The 17,135-nt window shown below is 49.5% G+C and overlaps 1 protein-coding gene across 1 annotated transcript in view; it reads left to right on the top strand.

Annotated features, from left to right (window-relative positions):
- PTAR1 (protein prenyltransferase alpha subunit repeat containing 1) overlaps window positions 1-16,729 on the top strand; it is a 523,154-nt gene extending 506,425 nt beyond the window's left edge. Inside the window, exon 7 of the mRNA XM_069625789.1 lies at window positions 14,505-16,729. Coding sequence (XP_069481890.1) covers window positions 14,505-14,850 — 346 coding nt within the window. The 3' untranslated portion in view covers window positions 14,851-16,729. The remainder of the gene's footprint in view (window positions 1-14,504) is intronic.
- Window positions 16,730-17,135: the final 406 nt, after the last annotated feature.

The following is a 17,135-nucleotide window of genomic DNA, read 5'->3' as shown; positions in this document are numbered from 1 at the left end:
AGAAGGCAAAGCACTGCGAGTCCGCGGGCACCGGGAGCGCCGAATGGTCGGGCTCCTCGGTTGCCAGGCAGGGCGCTCCTTCACCGACTCAAATACAGCTGAGAAATATTTACTTGTCTATAGGGACTACTTCCCTCTTGGAGTGCATTTGGGCTTGCTGTGTATCAATACACAGCTCTGGTTCTGCGCACCTTCACCAACGCCATCAACCGCGAGCCAGCGCTCTGGCTCGGGGAAGAGGATATCCGAGAACCCGGCTAAGCTTCTGGAGAGGCCCCAGTCGATCTCAGAGGAACCGGCCGAGGGGGAGCGAGGCGGTGACCTTCCCCCTAAGGTGAAGGCCTCAAGTGCACCCAAGGCGGCGAAGGCCTTGATCCACCCGGCGGGGGTGGCTCAAGGTGACGGATTTCCGCCAGGACGTGCAAGCCAAGGTTTTGGACATGCCCTTCGACGGGAACAATCTGTTTGGAAAGACAGTGGATGAGTTGCTGCAGGCCATCAAGACCGACACGGAGACGGCTCGGGCCTTGGGAGTTCTGCAGCAACAGCGGCCGCCCTTTCGGATCTCCGGAGGCAAGCAAGGTGCCTCCAAAGGATTCGGCGGCGGCTCCTCGACCTATCGTCAAGCGGCCCGTTCCTCGTCGCAAGAAGCCTACAGGGGACGAGGCAAGTCCGGTGGATCTCGCCGTCGTCACCAGGGAGGCCAAGGAGGCAAGGCTGCTTCCAAACAAGACTGAACTGGCCGTTGCGTCGGGCCCCCACCGAAGCACGCCGGTGGGAGGCCGGCTGGCGAAGTTAGTCAGCGTGTGGGAGTCCATCTCCACCGGCCGTTGGGTGCTGGATGCCCTGGCCCACGGGCACACTTTGGAATTCCTAAAGAAGTGCCCCCGAATTCCTCCAGTGGCCTGTAAGGAAAACCATGTCCCTCAACTGCTGTTAGAGGTAAGGGCGATGCTCAAGAAAGGAGCCATCGAGCTCGTCCCAAGGAGGCTCCGGGGCTCCGGAGTATACTCGAGATACTTCCTCGTCAGAAAGAAGACAGGAGGTTGGCGTCCCATCATGGACTTGCGTCGGCTAAACATATACATCAAGGCACAGAAGTTCTGGATGGTCACCCTCCAGCACGTGCTGGGCCAGCTGGAGGAAGGCGACTTCCTATCGTCGTTGGATCTGGAGGATGCATACTTTCACATCCCCATCCTAAATGGACACCGAAAGTTTCTCAGGTTCGTAGTCCAAGGGCGGCACTACCAGTTCAAGGCCCTCCCATTCGGATTGAAGTCGGCGCCCAGGGTGTTCACCAAGTGCCTAGCACCAGTGGCGGCACGGCTGCGCCTGCAGGGGATCCACGTCTACCCCTACCTGGACGACTGGCTCATCCGAGCAGGGACAAGGGAACTCGCCGTCGAACACACAGCAAAGACCGTTCGGCTGCTCACAGATCTGGGATTCTCCATCAACTTCTCCAAATCCCACCTGGTTCCGTCACAGGCTGCGCTGTTTCTGGGAGCCAAGCTCGACACAGTAGCGCAGTTGGCCTCGCCGTCGGAGGAAAGAGCGCATGCCATCCTGGGCAAAGTACAGCGTCTGCTGGCCATGGACATGGACACAGTGAGGTCCATCAAGTCCCTTCTCGGGATGATGTCCCCTTGCATCTATCTGGTGGGCCTGTGCAGGCTTTGGATGCGTCCTCTGCAGGAGTTCCTCGACGCCCGTTCGAAGCAAGTGACGGGCAGCTTCGAGGACAAGATCTCGCTCAACGAAGTATTCCGCCAAGCAATCCGATGGTGGGGCACCCGCGCACATCTCGCCGCGGGCACGGACTTTCAGACCACAGCATACCAGGTGACGGTGACGACGGATGCCTCCCTGGAGGGGTGGGGAGCGCCCACCGGAGATCTTCACGCGAGAGGCCTGTGGCTCCCGGAGGAGAGGCTGCTCCACATCAACATACTGGAGCTCCGAGCAGTGTTCTGGGTCCTCAAGTCATTCCTCCCGTCCCTTAAGGGCAAGGTGGTGAGGATCTTCACCGACAACACCACCACGATGATCTACATCCGGAAGCAGGGAGGAACAAGATCCCCAGCCCTGTCCAAGGAAGCCCAGGATCTGTGGCACTTGGCCGTTGCCCAGGGGATGTTTCTGGTACCTTCATCTAGCAGGGATAAAAAACACCATTGCCGATTCACTCAGCAGGGAGCTGCGCTCGTCCCACGACTGCGAACTTCGCCAGGATCAAGTGGATCAACTCTTCCGGCGATGAGGCAAACCCCAAATTGACCTGTTTGCGACGGCGACAAACTCCAAGTGCCAGAGGTTCGCCAGCAGGTTCCCCCAGCCGAGGAGCATGGGCGATGCTTTCTCGTTCCCCTGGACGGCATGTTCCTTTATGCGTTCCCGTCGTTGCTGCTCGGGCTCATCAACCAACTCAAGAGGTCCCGGTGCAGGATGATCCTCGTCGCACCGAGGTGGTTGAGACAGATATGGTTCCCCGAACTTCTGGACTTGTCAGCGTCCCCACCAGTCAAACTGTCAACAGATGCAGATCTTCTCTCCAGAGAAGGAGGCGCCATTCTTCATCACAACCCGGAGTCGCTGAACTTGCAGGCCTGGCTCCTGCAGCACTAGAGTTTGGAGGGTACGATATCCCGGCTGACTGCAGAGAGGTTCTTGCAAAGACCAGGGCGTCCTCAACTCTCAAGTGCTACGGACACAAGTGGAAGAGGTTCTCTGTCTGGTGCCGTGCACAGATGATCAACCCTCTACGGATTACAGCCCCTCGAGTGCTACCGTACTTGCTGTCGCTGGCCAGAGCTGGACTAGCTCACGCTTCCATCAAGATACATCTGGCGGCGATTTCCCGATACACCAGAACTGCAGGACGGTCGTCCCTGTGGTCTCATCGCCTGGTGAAGGAGTTTATGAAAGGACTGTTCCGTTCTTTCCCGCCGGTGAAGGCTCCAGCCGCGGCGTGGGAGCTCAACGTGGTGCTGACCAGGCTCATGGGCCCGCCATTCGAGCCTTTGCATTCGGCTCTGTTGAAGTTCCTGTCGTGGAAGACAGCGCTCCTTGAGGCCATCACCTCTGCACGACACGTGGGAGAGATTCAGGCCCTTTCCTGCAAGCCTCCATACTTGACTTTCCACGAGACGAGGGTGGTGCTGAGGACGCACCCCTCCTTAATGCCCAAGGTGCCGTCGGACTTCCTTCTCAACGAGCCCTTGGTGTTACCAGTCTTTTTCCTGTCGCCTTCGTCGCTGGCCGAGAGGACTTTGCACTTGCTGAATGTAGCTAGAGCGCTGAAGTTCTACGTGGACCGAACAAAGAGTTTTCGGAAGACATCACAGCTGTTTGTGAACTTTGGACCTGTGAACCAAGGGAATGCTCTCTCGAAGGCTTCCATTTCCAGATGGCTCTCTGGCTGCATCATGTACTGTCATCGGTTGGCAAACCGACCGTTGCCCGGCCGTCCGAGAGCCCATTCGACCAGAGCGATCGCTGCTGCCACGGCGTTCTTGTCTGGTGTGCCCCTGCTGGACATCTGCAGGGCTGCTACCATGGAGGTCGACTCACACCTTCACGAGATTCTACTGTGTCGATCGGGATTCCAGGGAGGAGTCCATGGTCGGCCAGGCAGTGCTGCGCAACCTGTTCGCTTAAGGTGAGCCTGGTGAGGATGTAAGGATTGCTTAATGTTGAGTTTTATGTAATGCTTAATGTTGAGCCTTGCCACCTCCCGTGGTTGTGCATGTGTGTACTGCTATGTATTCTTATATTCATGAGCATGTGAATCCATGCCAGACCCCATGCTGGAGAAGGAACAAGTTACTTACCTGTAGCTGTTCTCCAGCATGGGTCTGGCATTGATTCACATGCGAACCCTCCCTCCTTCCCCTCTGCAGCTCTTCACTTGGTCATACTGCCACTTTGCGTGCTACCAAATCTGAGAATGGCTGCCAGGGGTGGGGCTTAGGGAGAGGGCAGTCATTGGCTGGGGGCAGTATGACCCAGAGACCAGTGATTGGTTACTACGAAGAAAGACCGATCACAAACAAAACTGATACTGATTTTTTCTTTACCGAGGATTCCCAGCCTGACGACGCGGAATATTCATGAGCATGTGAATCCATGCCAGACCCATGCTGGAGAACAACAGTTACAGGTAAGTAACATGTTCCTTCTGATTGGTTGGCAACCCAAATCCAACCTTGGACATTCGGCTCGCTAGCAGCACGTACATAGAAAGGAAACCCAGGTGCTTGGAGATACATCGGCTCTCGCCTTGTTTTCTCAATTAGTCTACCCTCTCATCGGTAGGCCTCAAGCCAGTGTCCTCTGTTTGAGGACTGACCTTGCCAGTCTGTACTGTCTTGAACATTCAAGGCAGTGTAGACACACCATTATCTTAGTTTCAAGCCAAATGAAAAGCCCTTGTTTGTGAGCTCTTCGTCACGTGTTGAGATCACAAGTTTGTCCATTTTGACAGTGTATTTAACACTATTCGATTCAATTACACTGGGTGCAGTTGCTCCTCTTGGCCTTTAGAGACTTGCTTATTCTATCTTGCATGGACAACTAAAAGTTTATAAAGTCTAATACTTGGCAACTGTAAATGTTCTTGTTCCTCCTAACCTTGAGGAATATGTCCTCTGCACATGGAATGCCTGTTGGACCCGCTTCGTACTTTGCCTTCATCTCTCGAAGTAGCTTCCTTGGTCCTAGGCTAATGTACTCCTTTATTTTGCAGGGGAAAAACACTCTTCGTCTTTTCAGTTCAGGAACCTGTGCTCCTATTTTGAGGTAGCTGGGTTGATTCATATAAGCCCGTCGTCCATCTTCTTCTAATGGTCGTCCTAAACGTTTAATATATACCGCTCATAAGCAAGTTCCTGTATGTTCTTTCTAACTTGCGTTACATCGTATTTACAGTTATTGACCAGTGAGTGGCTTCATCCTTTTTTGTGTTAATTGTTACTGTATCGTTGGATACATGTTTCTTAGTTCTTCAGTTACATTGTCAGCCTTATGTATTTTCATATTGTTTCAGTATAGATTCTTACATCTTTATGACCTTCTTTTGCTGTCATCAGACTTTGTTTTAACATGCATCCATTCTGGTCATGGTTGCATTTCAGCAGGTCGGCAAACATCCTTCTTGGTAGCTTTCCTCCGCTATGTCACCTTGTGGGTACACTCTAAATGGTTGCCTCAGTGAATATCGTCTGATACCCGACAGGATTCATACATGGGTTCCCAATTGTGACTCTTTGTCTGTTATTCCAATGGGGCGGTGCTAAGGGGGCAGAGACCAGGGAGAGGTCCACCTGCTTCTCTACACATTAACCCATCGAGCTTCCTGTTACTTACAAGACCGGGTGCCACCACCTCTGTTTCTCCAGGAACTGCCTGCCTAGAGTATGCCAAACTTTGACAGATGCAAATTAGCCATGTCATCTCACCACTCCCACCTACTTCCTTCACCCCAGTAGCAGGACAGGATTCTTTTGCCCATCTATCGACCATGCTTCTGAGCCCCATCCCTGCCTCTCAGCATTTATGTTTTCACAACAGACAACCTAAGCCAATACAGTCACAATATTAACTACCCCACATTTATCATCAAAGTGTAAAAATTAATTTAAAGTTCAGATGCTGCTGATTTACCCAGTACATTTATTGCTGGCACAATCCACTGTTTAAAGTCAAGAACACAAAACCTACTCTTCTCCAGCATGGGGTCTGGCATGGATTCACATTCTCATGAATATTCCCTGTCGTCAGGCTAGGAATCCTCTGTAAAAGAAGGTTTTGCTTTAGCTTGAAAACTGCATTTCTCCTCTAAACCAGTGACTGTTACCTGGGTCATACTGCCCACATGACAGCCCTCTACCTAAGCTCCACCCCTGGTGGCCATCTTCAGATTTTTACCACAGTGTTGGGAGTCGGTTCTTTTCTTGCTCTTCAAGCTATTTTTCACATTTAGAGTTTTTTCAGCAAATTTTGGGAATGTTTTTGGCCAAATTTTGTCTCATCGTTCGACCGTAGGTGGATTGCTGGCAGCAGGGACCCACTGTTGGTGAAGATCATACTACATTGCGTATCTTCCATCGAGTTGCGAGAACCCCCGGGCTTGGGCCTACTTCACACCTGTCCACCATGGCCTCTTCAAACTCTGCACGAAATGTGGATTGAGGAATGTGTACTTCAAAGATTGATACCATCAATGTGTGTATTGCCTGCATCTGGACCATAAGGAGGAGGGGTGCAATGTCTGCAGTGGGTTTTCGAAGAAGACCAAAAAGTATCACTACAGCAGACTGGCGGCCTGGCTCAAATCGGACAAGGCCTAAGACTCTGCTTCTGGGCATAGTCATGCTTCCCCCAGGACTGGCCGGTTCCATGAGCGAGCTCTCTGAAAAGAGGTTATGGTCCTTTTAAGAATGCCCCCCCCCGTTCGGAGGAAGACCATGCTACATGATATTGATTACACCGGGTTTGCCGCAACTGCAGGTCCCAGCTCGGGAAGGACAAGGTCGCTGTCATTGACTACTTCTACGATGAGCCTACTTGTGAGGGGTGCACCCTCTAAGAAGAAGTCCTCGACTCTTTCGAAGCTCTGCTTACCATCGGTGGACAAGACGACTAAGGAGAGATCTAAAGGTGGCCCCTTTGTTGGTACCCCCGCCCGCCCCAGCGACGCTGCGTTCATCGGCAGCTCAACCGACCAGAACATCTTCATAATCGACGATCGCGTCCACGTTGACGAAGGCTCCTGCTACCACCACATCGACGGCCACTACTTCTTTGCTGAAGGGGGGGCTGGCCACGATGGTGGTGTCCACGGTCACAGCGACGGCTGCTCCTCAAGTGTCCCTACCAATACAGTGTGAAGCAGAAGCTGCTGCTGCGGTGGCACCAGAGAAGACCCCTCATGTTGGGCCAACTCCACTGCCCACTTTACCCCAGATGTCCCCAGAGAGGGACAAGGGTAAAGCTCCTACTGACCCTAAGTACAGGCCCACAAGCTGCCCCCAGAGAAACTGGTGCAGATAAATACAAGGGCAATGATCATCTGCCCGATGGCTATTATTCAGACCACACAGCAGGGGGGGGGTCATGGACCTGTGTCTGTAGATGTCTCCACGAGATGAGCCTGGTTCCCCACCTCACCAGCAGAGGCGCATCAGTCAGGAACCTCCACCTCCTATTCCTTTCACACCTCAGCCAAGGGACATGTCTTTGGGCATCCAACAGAGACTTCCGCCCACACTGGGCTCTGCCCTGTCTAGGAGTCGCCCAAGGCCGCCGGCCGGGGGTCCGCCCCGGGGCAAGTCAAAGGACCCAGGTGGTCCAAGGCGTCAACCGACTACCCCACAGCCACATCCACCTCGGTACTTGACTCTAACTGGGGATCCGGCTGTGCACACGGTCACGGATACGGTGCCGGACACCGATAAGTCAAATGATTTCGTACCAGCTGATGGGGAACCATTAGGCACAGATGAGCCCCACAGAGCCTCTCCTCCAGATGAGGTTGTCTCTTCACGCTATGATGTCCAGTGCCTCAGAACATTTTCATCTGGTGAGGGAGGAGACTAAAAAGGATGGATTCCTTTTCCAACAATGTGAGTCCAGACTGAGAACCATCACGTCTGTCCCCTTGCTAGATGATATCTGGGAAGAAGGCTTGGCCTTAATGAAGACTCTGAGCACCGCTCCACCCAAGTGGGATAGAATATAGAAGAAATACAGAATCCTGGACTCTGCCCCCAAGTGCCTGAAGTCCCAGCCTTCAACTGACTCTGTAGTCTCAGCCAGGAAATACTCAGTGAACCCATCCTCGTCCATGGTGCTGCTGGACCAGGAGGGGAATAAGCTGGAGGCGATTGGGGGGGGTCGTCGGGGAGGAGGATCATCTATACTGCTGCCAGCACCATTAAGGCCGCTAACGCCCTGGCCATTTTGTCTCACTATGATCAGGAGCTATGGTATAAATGGGGTCTTATTTCGGATTTCTTACCGGAGGACAAGAAGGAGGAAGCTCTGGCGCTGTTCCAGGAAGAAGTGGCCTCGGGCCACGCCATTACAGTGGCGGTGTATATCACAGAAACAGGGTTCCTTCAAATGGATAAGAGTGTCTTTGTCGACTGCCATTGCTCAAATCCACCAACATCAGACCGGACTTTCAGCCCAAAGTGTAGGACATGCCATTTGATGGAGATAACCTCTTTGGCAAGACCGTTGACGAGTCGCTCCAAATTATGAAGACAGACACAGACGGCACGTTTGCTGTGTACCCTACAACAACTTCGGGCATTGTCCTTCCGTTCCTCGAGAGGAAACTCCGGCAGCTCCTCCAAGGAATATACCTCCCCTTATCGTTAACCTTCCCACTCCATAACTTAAGATGAGTACAGAGGTCGCTCACAGGCATACAGTAGTGAAGGACTGCGTCGGTGCCGGCCGCAGGGCTGTGCCCCGACCCGAAACAGGCCTGAACCGGCCATGAACTCGGGCCCCCACTTGTGCACGCCAGTGGGAGGCTGGCTGGCAAGGTTCGTCGGCGTGTGGAAGACCATCACCACCGACAGATGGTTGCTGGATGCTCTCGGACAGGGGCCCACCTTGGAGTTCCAACGCAGGTGTCCTTGAATCCCCGCCTGTGGCTCGACGGGAACACGTGGAGCAGCTGCAGGAGGTTCATGCGATGTTAAAAAGGGGGGGCGATAGAGCCCGTCCCCCAGTGCCTCCAGAGCTCTGCAGTGTACTCCAGATACTTTCTGGTCCGGAAGAAGTCAGGAGGGTGGAGGCCGATCCTGAACCTGAGGCGCCTCAACAAGTACTTGAAGTCCCAGGAGTTCAGGATGGTCACGTTGCAGTAGGTGCTTGGCCAACTGGAGGAAGACTTCTGGCGTCGCTGGATCTGGAGGACGCCTACTTCCACGTCCCCATCCACTGGAAGCACTGAAAAGTCCTGTGATTCGTGGTCCAAGGGTGACACCATCGGTTCAAGGCGCTCCCCTTCAGCCTGAAATTGGCCCCAAGGGTCTTTACAAAGTGCTTGGCTCAGGTGATGGCTCATCTTCATCTCGAGGGCATCCACATCTAGCCTTATCTGGACGATTAGCTCATCCAATCCCACTCACACGCACTGACGAGCCAACAAATGTCGAGGACCATGCATCTGCTGACGGATCTGGGATTTTCCATACATTTTCCGAAGTCCTGCTTGAAGCCATCGCAGAACGCTCTGTTTCTGGGTGCCTGACTCAACACAGTAACTTGTTTGGCGTCTCCTTTGGAAGAGAGGGTGATAGCCATCCTGGAGAAGGTCGGCAATGGTGCGAGCTGTGAAGTCGTTGCTGGGCATGATGTCCTTCTGCATTAACCTCGTCCGCCTTTGCAGACTACAGATGAGGCCTCTCCAGGTGTTGATGGGTGCGAGGTGGGTACATGTCTCAGGATCCTTGATGGACAATCTCGCCCTCAACATGGAGTTCCGACAGGCGATACAGTGGTGGGGCGTGCGCCCTCATCTCCCGCAAGGGGCTCCGTTCCGGGTCCCTCCTTACCAGGAAACGGCCACCACGGATGCTTCTCTAGAAGGGTTTGGGAGCACACACCGGACAGTTGCATACCAGAGGCCTCTGGCTGCCAGAAGAAAAGACCCTTCATATCAACGTCCTGGAGCTTCAGGCCATCTTCTGGGCCCTCAAGTCCTTAACACCGTCGCCGAGGGGCAAGATTGTGAAGATCTTCACGGACAACACCACCACCATGTTATACATCCGGAAGCAGGGCTAGAAACGCTCTGCGACTCTCTCCAAGGAGGCCCAAGATCTATGGCTTAGGGCCATTCGCCAGGACATGTTTCTTGTCCCTTTTCACCTGGTGGGCACCAAGAACACCATTGCGGACTCTCTCAGCAGGGAGCTACGTTCTTGCCATGAGTCGGAGCTTCGCCAGTACCAAGAGGATCTTTGATTCCACTAAAGGGGTCACCCCAGATCGACCTTTTTGTGACGGCGGCGAACTCCAGTGTCAGAGGTTCGCCAGCTGTTCCCATAGCCGAGGGGCATGGGGGATGCTTTCTTGTTCCCGTGGGAGGGAATTTACCTATACGCTTTTCCTCTGTTTCTCTCCTGCTATGAATGCTCAACACACTCGGTGTCACTGCAGGATGATACTCGTTGCTCCGGCGTGGCCGTGACAAATCTGGTACCCAGACCAGCTATGTTTGTCAGCGGCTCCATCCATCATGCTGCCACTACTTCACGACCTTCTCGCCAGAGAAGGAGGAGCGACTCTACACCACGACCCAGCGTCACTGAACCTCAGGGCCTGGCTCCTGCAGCCCTAGAATTTGGACATTATTTAACAGCGGAATGAAAGGAAATCCTGGCCAAGGCCAGAGCCTCTTCAACGTTGACGTGCTACAGCCATAAGTGGAAGTGCTTCTCTGTGTGGTGCTGGGCTCAGAAGATTACTCCTCTACATATCACAGCCCTGCAGCTCATGCTATACCTGCTTTCCTTGGCCACGGATGGACTGGCTCACGCCTCTATCAAGGTACCTCTCGCCGCCATAGCCAGTTATACCAGGACAACGGGTAGACCTTACCTGTGGTCACACAGATTAGTCAAGGAGTTCTTCAAGGGCCACTTCAGGACTTTGCTGCCGGTGAAGGCTACAGCACCAGCCTGGGAGCTCAATGTGGTCTTGACTAAGCTCTTGGGGAGGCGCCCTTTGAACCAATGCATCAGGCACCTCTGAAGTTCCTCTCGTGGAAGACTGCTTTCCTCATGGCGATCACCTCAGCAAGGTGGGTTGGTGAGATCCAGGCCCTGTCTTGCAGAGAGCCGTACTTATCCTTCCATGCTACAATGGTGGTACTGCATAGACACCCCACCTTTATGCCGAAGGTGCCATCGGAGTTCCAGCTCAACAAGCCTTTAGTGTTGCCTGTCTTCCCGAATCAGTTGTCGCCAGCGGAGAGGGTGTTGCATTTGCTGCCCGTTGCTCGTGCCTTGAAGTTTTATGTGACCTGCACGAAGAGGTTTCGGAAGACTTCTCAGTTGTTCGTCACTTTTGGACTTGTAAATCACTTAAAGGCGTTGTCTAATGATTCCATCTCCAGGTGGCTCTCCGGCTGCATCATGCACTGGCATCGTCTGGCTAACAGACCTCTTCCAGCCAGGCAGAGAGCCTACTCCACCAGAGCCATCACAGCAATAACCGTGTTTCTCTCTGCCACTTCTCGATATCTGCTGGGCTGCTTTGTGGAGGTCTATGCACACCTTCATGAGGTTCTACTGCGTCGACAGGGATTCCAGGAAGGAGTCCTTGGTCGGCCAAGAGGTGCTACGCAACCTGTAGACTTGAGGGGAGTCTGTTCCATGGGTGAGTGTTACTTCTGTTGAGCCTTGCCACCTCACATGGTTGTATATTTGTATTCCTGTATAATCGATTTTTTTGAGCATGTGAATCCATACCAGACCCGATGCTGGAGAAGGTTTACGTTACTTGCCTGTAACTCTTGTTCTCCAGCATGGGTCTGGCATGGATTCACATGGAACCCCTCCTCCTTCCCCTCTGTGGCTCCTCTTGGTTCATACTGCCTTTTGCATGCTTACCAAATCTGAAGATGGCCACCAGGGGTGGGGCTTAGGGAGAGTGCTGTCATTGGATGGGACAGTATGACCTAAAGGACAGTGATTGGTTTAGAGAAGAAATGCAATTTTCAAGCTAAAGCGAAACTGTTTTTCTTTTACTGTGGATTCCCAGCCTGATTGGGAATATTCATGAGCATGTTAATCCATGCCAGACCCATGCTTGAGAACAGGAGTTACAGGTAAGTAACTTAAACCTTCTCCTGAAATGTCCCAACCTAGAAAGTACTACTTACCACAAAACCTTTCCGCAAAGAAACTGTATATAAACGGTGGGACAAGACTGTCCTTAATGTAACTCTCAAGCCGCTCCCCCAGTAATGCAGTCAGTCATTTTATAAATGGCATAGTTTTGATCCCAAACCACAAAGAGGGCACTTGGTCGTTTTGCAGAAAACTTTGCAGGCCTTCGAAACATGATGGTGCTCCTTAACGTCCACTTCTTTCACACCAGTTACTTGCTTGGGTCTCACTTCTCATGCCAGCGCAAGCCACGTGACAAAACCCACACTCCTTGGTTAGGAAACCTTGGTCCTATCCATATGGACCACATAGCCTCTCCTGCCAAAAACTGTTACACCAAAAGCAACCCGCAAATCAGATATTACCAGGGATCCATTCCGCGCACAGTCTTATCCCCGCCTGAAGACAGACATGTCGCCTCCATGGGAAATGAGCCTTCTGCTGCTCACCAGGTGCCGCAGAATCTAAAAATCAGGAGATCCTTTATGAGCACGTAATACCCAGGAGTGCCTTCTCTCCCTCTCAAACTACATCACCCCAGACAATCCCACCGGCATAACAATATAAACACCAACCTACGCAATACTCGTAATAGCAATATTAGCCTAGGCCTGATCAATGCCAGATCAGCAGTAAAGAAAAGACCTTGTTTTAAACACTGTCAAACACTACAAGACAATGATGATTTGTTATTTATATAGTGCTTACGCCGAAGCGCTGTACATGGAAAATGTTTACATACATTTGTCATCCCAACCTAACTTTGTACTCCTTTTATTAACCTCTGAAGGATGAAAGGCTGAGTTGGCCTTGTCGGGTTTCGAACCTGCGACCTGCAGATCACACACAGATTACAGCAGCCAATGCTCAACCCTCAGAGCTACCTTACCGGCTTAGTATTCCTAGCCAACACTGAAACCAGCCTACTCCACCTCACCCCTGCTCCACTGAAGTCTCTGTTGGGCACACTAGTCCCAGATGGCTACAAATCCTTTGCACTAAACTGTTCACATAAGTTACAGCAGGGGTCTGCAAACTCTGGCTTTCCAGATGTTTAGGACTACAACTCCCATTATCGTTAACTAGCATATTCAATAGCCAGATAATATGGGAATTGTAGTCTGAAACATCTGTAGAGCCAAAGCTTGCAGACACCTGAGTTACAGGTTAGGGTTGACTGGATAGATGCTGAAGATATAAAATGCAACTCATTGGATGGCAGCAAATACTCAACATTCAGGCACCTGTCAAATGATCTCCCCCTGACCAGAATGCTTAATTCATCTAGAAATTATTTGAGTGCTTAGCTACTACATCAAACTGGGACGACCAAATTTTAGCATTAGTTCATCTCAAAACCTGGCTTAACTCCACTGCAAACAATCCAGCAAGCCACTTTGAGGAAAATGACCACCCTTGAGTTGTCTTAAGTAGTACAAAATACTACAGATAACTGCCAGGCACTTGATGAGCTGTTTATATGCAACGCTTCCATTATTGACTATCTCTACCGAAATACCCCGTATTTTTGGCCAACCACCTCTTGGGAGCCCCAAAGAGACATGCAAATCGCCACCTGAAACACTTCTTTACTAGCCACCATTTCCATTAAACCAGAGAAAAGCATATCCATGGAAATGTTCTGTCAACTTTTCAACATTTGGTTCAGCACCGTGAATGGGAAGGTTGACCAGATTTCATTCTGCAATCAATTCACAAAACCATCTCAACGCATTGATTCTGTTGCATCCCTGAGTTCTAGAAGACCAAAATGTGCCAACAAAGCCAGGAGGACACAGCCATGAACACATATTGATTATTACAACAGAAGATCACCAGCACCGAACAAGCGGAACTAATTGGAATCTATAAGGATCGAAATATATCCAACCAAAACAACCTACACGTCTCAAACTGCCAGAAAACCTAACCGTGTCGGCCATCAAGGCAAGCATCTAAGTTCCTGCCAACACTATCCCCTTTAAACTGCAGGAATTAAACCAGTCACCTACATTTGCTTAGTTCATGCCATTATCAGCAAGCACCTTAAGGCTTTTGGGTGATGGTTAAGGGGAAGCCATCGGGCCAGCAACATGTTGTACAATTAGAAACAAGTTTTAAGACAAACTCTTGTAGTGTAATACGTTACCAAACATAGTTTGTAATCAAGTTACTGAAATAAAACAAGAGGACCTTTTTTAGAATTGCTTGTTCACTAGATACAATTTTAATATTGTAAATTTTTGCTGTAGGAACTGTGTATACTTTGAAATTGTAATATATACTTTCCAGTTACCATAAGCAGAGTGGATGATCATGTGGTTCGGCCAAAGTAACTTTGCTGAGCTGTCTTTTTCAAAGAAATCGACGTTGGCCAAACTTCTGGGTTTTAGATAAGAATCCTGATTTGAAATAATTTACATTTACTATTTACATCTCATTATTTGAACAGTATCCACCAGGGTGTACATTTTCACCTTTCCTGCACTCGTAGGGCTGTTATGTTTAATGTTTTAGGTGGCAGCTGTTAATAGTTAAGTGAACTGTAGCGTGACTCCTAACTTTTCTTCATTGTTTTTCTCTTTTCTGAAGGAGGCACCTGTTCTATCTAGTGCATCAATTGGAAAATGCACCCTCTTCAACCAAAGGAGCATCTGCAGCCATGGGCAGCGGTGATGGACCATTAAATACCCACCCCACTGGCACACAATCCTACCCTTGTGCTCAGGCCATGGATATTGATTTGCAGAGGTATTCCCAGAGACAGTGCTACTCCCAAGAGATCAAACGCCTGAAGCGAACTCCTGCACCACTCTCTCCATCCTCTGAAACAGAGCTTGGCTTCATTGATAGCATGCTGGTGACCTGCAGAAATGCTGAGCAGATCCGGTTTGCTGCCGCATACAAGAAATGGCTTGTCACTTTTATAGGACAGTAATGCAAGCTGATTTGCTAGGGAAGTATTAGAAGTTTAATAGTGCAATAGCCCATTTTGCTTAAAGTGGCTCGTCATGGATGAAAATTGCTAGCCATGACTTTCCTACTTTTTCCAGTGGTCATAAGCCTATATAAAGCTAGTTTGTCCTATATTTATTTTCTATTCTAGCAAATGAAAAACCAAATGGCCTGTGTCATTTTGAGGGATAAGAAAACGTATATTTTTTTTTATAAAGTCACCTTTCATCAATTGGCCACGTCGTTCACATTTTCTTTCAGTGCTCACGCATTTGGATCTGATTCCTGTAAGATAACTAGTGCATTTGAAGACGGACTAAAATGGTGTGGGGGTGCTTCACATTGTCCTATGTCTAAAGTATAAATGCTTGCGAAGACCAACGCAACGTAATACATGAAGAGGAGACTTCTCACTGCTTCACTTTTTGAGGATAGGACCATTCATTAATTGAAGGCTTGCTTAAGCTCGTGTAGGACAATACTGGAAGTGGTTACGAAAGCATGTTTCTGGCCAGCCTGTCTGGAGCACGTGTCCTGTTTTGATGCGTCACTTTAACAGCCGCTGCCACATGCTGTGCTCTTTTTAGAAGAAGAAAAAAAGCAGCGATGTGACTGTAAAAGGGTTGCACAGTGGACCTCTGGCTGCATTTGTTATCTTTGCGTGCCTCACAATTTTAAATGGAAATGTCAAATCACCGTTTTCGACAAGTTTGGCATGGCCTGTCGCCCTTTACACGTGTTTCTGCATAGTGGAAATGATGTGGACCACTGGTGAAGCACACGTTCCTGCCGTGAAGGAAGTTTGAACATTACAACTATGTGTTTGTTATTACGAAAGTGAAGGACACGCTTACCTGTGGTTGTTTGGTACTTAACTATCCATCAATTTCTACAGTTCAGCCACTTTGTGTACATAAAACTTGTTAATATTTGAAGTAGGATTCTTTTGTGTTAACTTTTGCTGCTTTGTTTTATTTTTTGTTTTAAATTGCTTGCTTATAACAATGTGGGGGGTGCTTATACTTTGTTTGAACAAACCTCCGAATTTGTGAGGAGTCTGCCAACAGCGCTTAGTTGTGACCTTGCACAGAACCAGTATGTTAATGTTTAGGCCTGACTTTGGTAGTGGCACACGTTTTTCCACAGGGGCGAAGAGCCTTCTGTGTAAGACTGGGATAAGTGAAGGAGGTGACCATGTATTTTATCAGGAACGGTCCGTTCTGTCTTCCTATAGTGATCCAATATGCAATGTTAATACTTTGTGTGTGGCTTCCATGGAGAAACACAATTTCATAGAAAGTGGTCCTTTTTATATACAAGATGGAGAACTGAACACTTAAACTTCCTTAACCTGTTTCTGCATTGCGAAATGTTCGAGTGAATATAGAAACAATTTCCCTTATGTTTGAAATATACGGTCTCTAGCCATCGACCCACTGCCACTCTCTTCATATCTTTTTGGAAAGCATCTGAAGTGCACCTCAAAGAACTCCCAGCCGCCGAACCTACTTACAGAACCATTGTTTTTAGTTTTATTTTCTGAGTGTAGATGGTGACTGTCCAGCACTGTGATTTTTACAAGTACTGCACTTAATCTAATATGTTTTTAAGTATCAATTGAAATGAGATTACTGTTTATGGTTGAGCTGTTATTTACCCTTTTGTCAGGCTAGCGACTGCTAATGTTCGTAAAATGCTAATGAGTGGAGCTCGAGTATTAACTACAAAACTGTATGGGCCATTGGGCATGTTAGAGGTCAAAACACTAACTGAATGAGTTTAGCACAATTAGCAACCCGGTATTGTATCGTGCGTTTTAGCATTTTTATTTTGAGAACATTAAAAGTGACATTCAAACTAAATCGGGCTCTTCGTTACTTTTTTGTGTGTGCAACTAGTCACTAGTCATGTAGGTACAGTGTATTTTCAATTTCTTGTCCTACGTTCAAAGCTTGTATGTCTGGACATTGGCTTGGATACTTGTGATCATGCACTGTTTAACTGTATAATGTGCACATCATACAGGCATGTATATATTTCTTTACATATACCCAGAATGTGTAAGTCTATAGCACATTTAAAATGAATCCAACCTTTCTGGTGAACTAACAGTCATTTATATTAGTCTTTCTGAATGAATTACATTGCCAGTCGTCTGCATCCAATCCTCTGGATAATGTGTATCTGTCCACGTAACTTCTTAAAATCAGGCAAATAGTGTAAAGGAATATGGCCAATATGGCACTGATGCATCCAGACATATTCAGA

Source organism: Ambystoma mexicanum, chromosome 6p (genome assembly GCF_040938575.1).
Source record: "Ambystoma mexicanum isolate Mex_15411 chromosome 6p, UKY_AmexF1_1, whole genome shotgun sequence".
NCBI classification, from domain to species: Eukaryota; Metazoa; Chordata; class Amphibia; order Caudata; family Ambystomatidae; genus Ambystoma; species Ambystoma mexicanum.
Note: the sequence above shows the minus strand (reverse complement) of the source record. Positions and strands in the feature narration are given on the sequence as shown.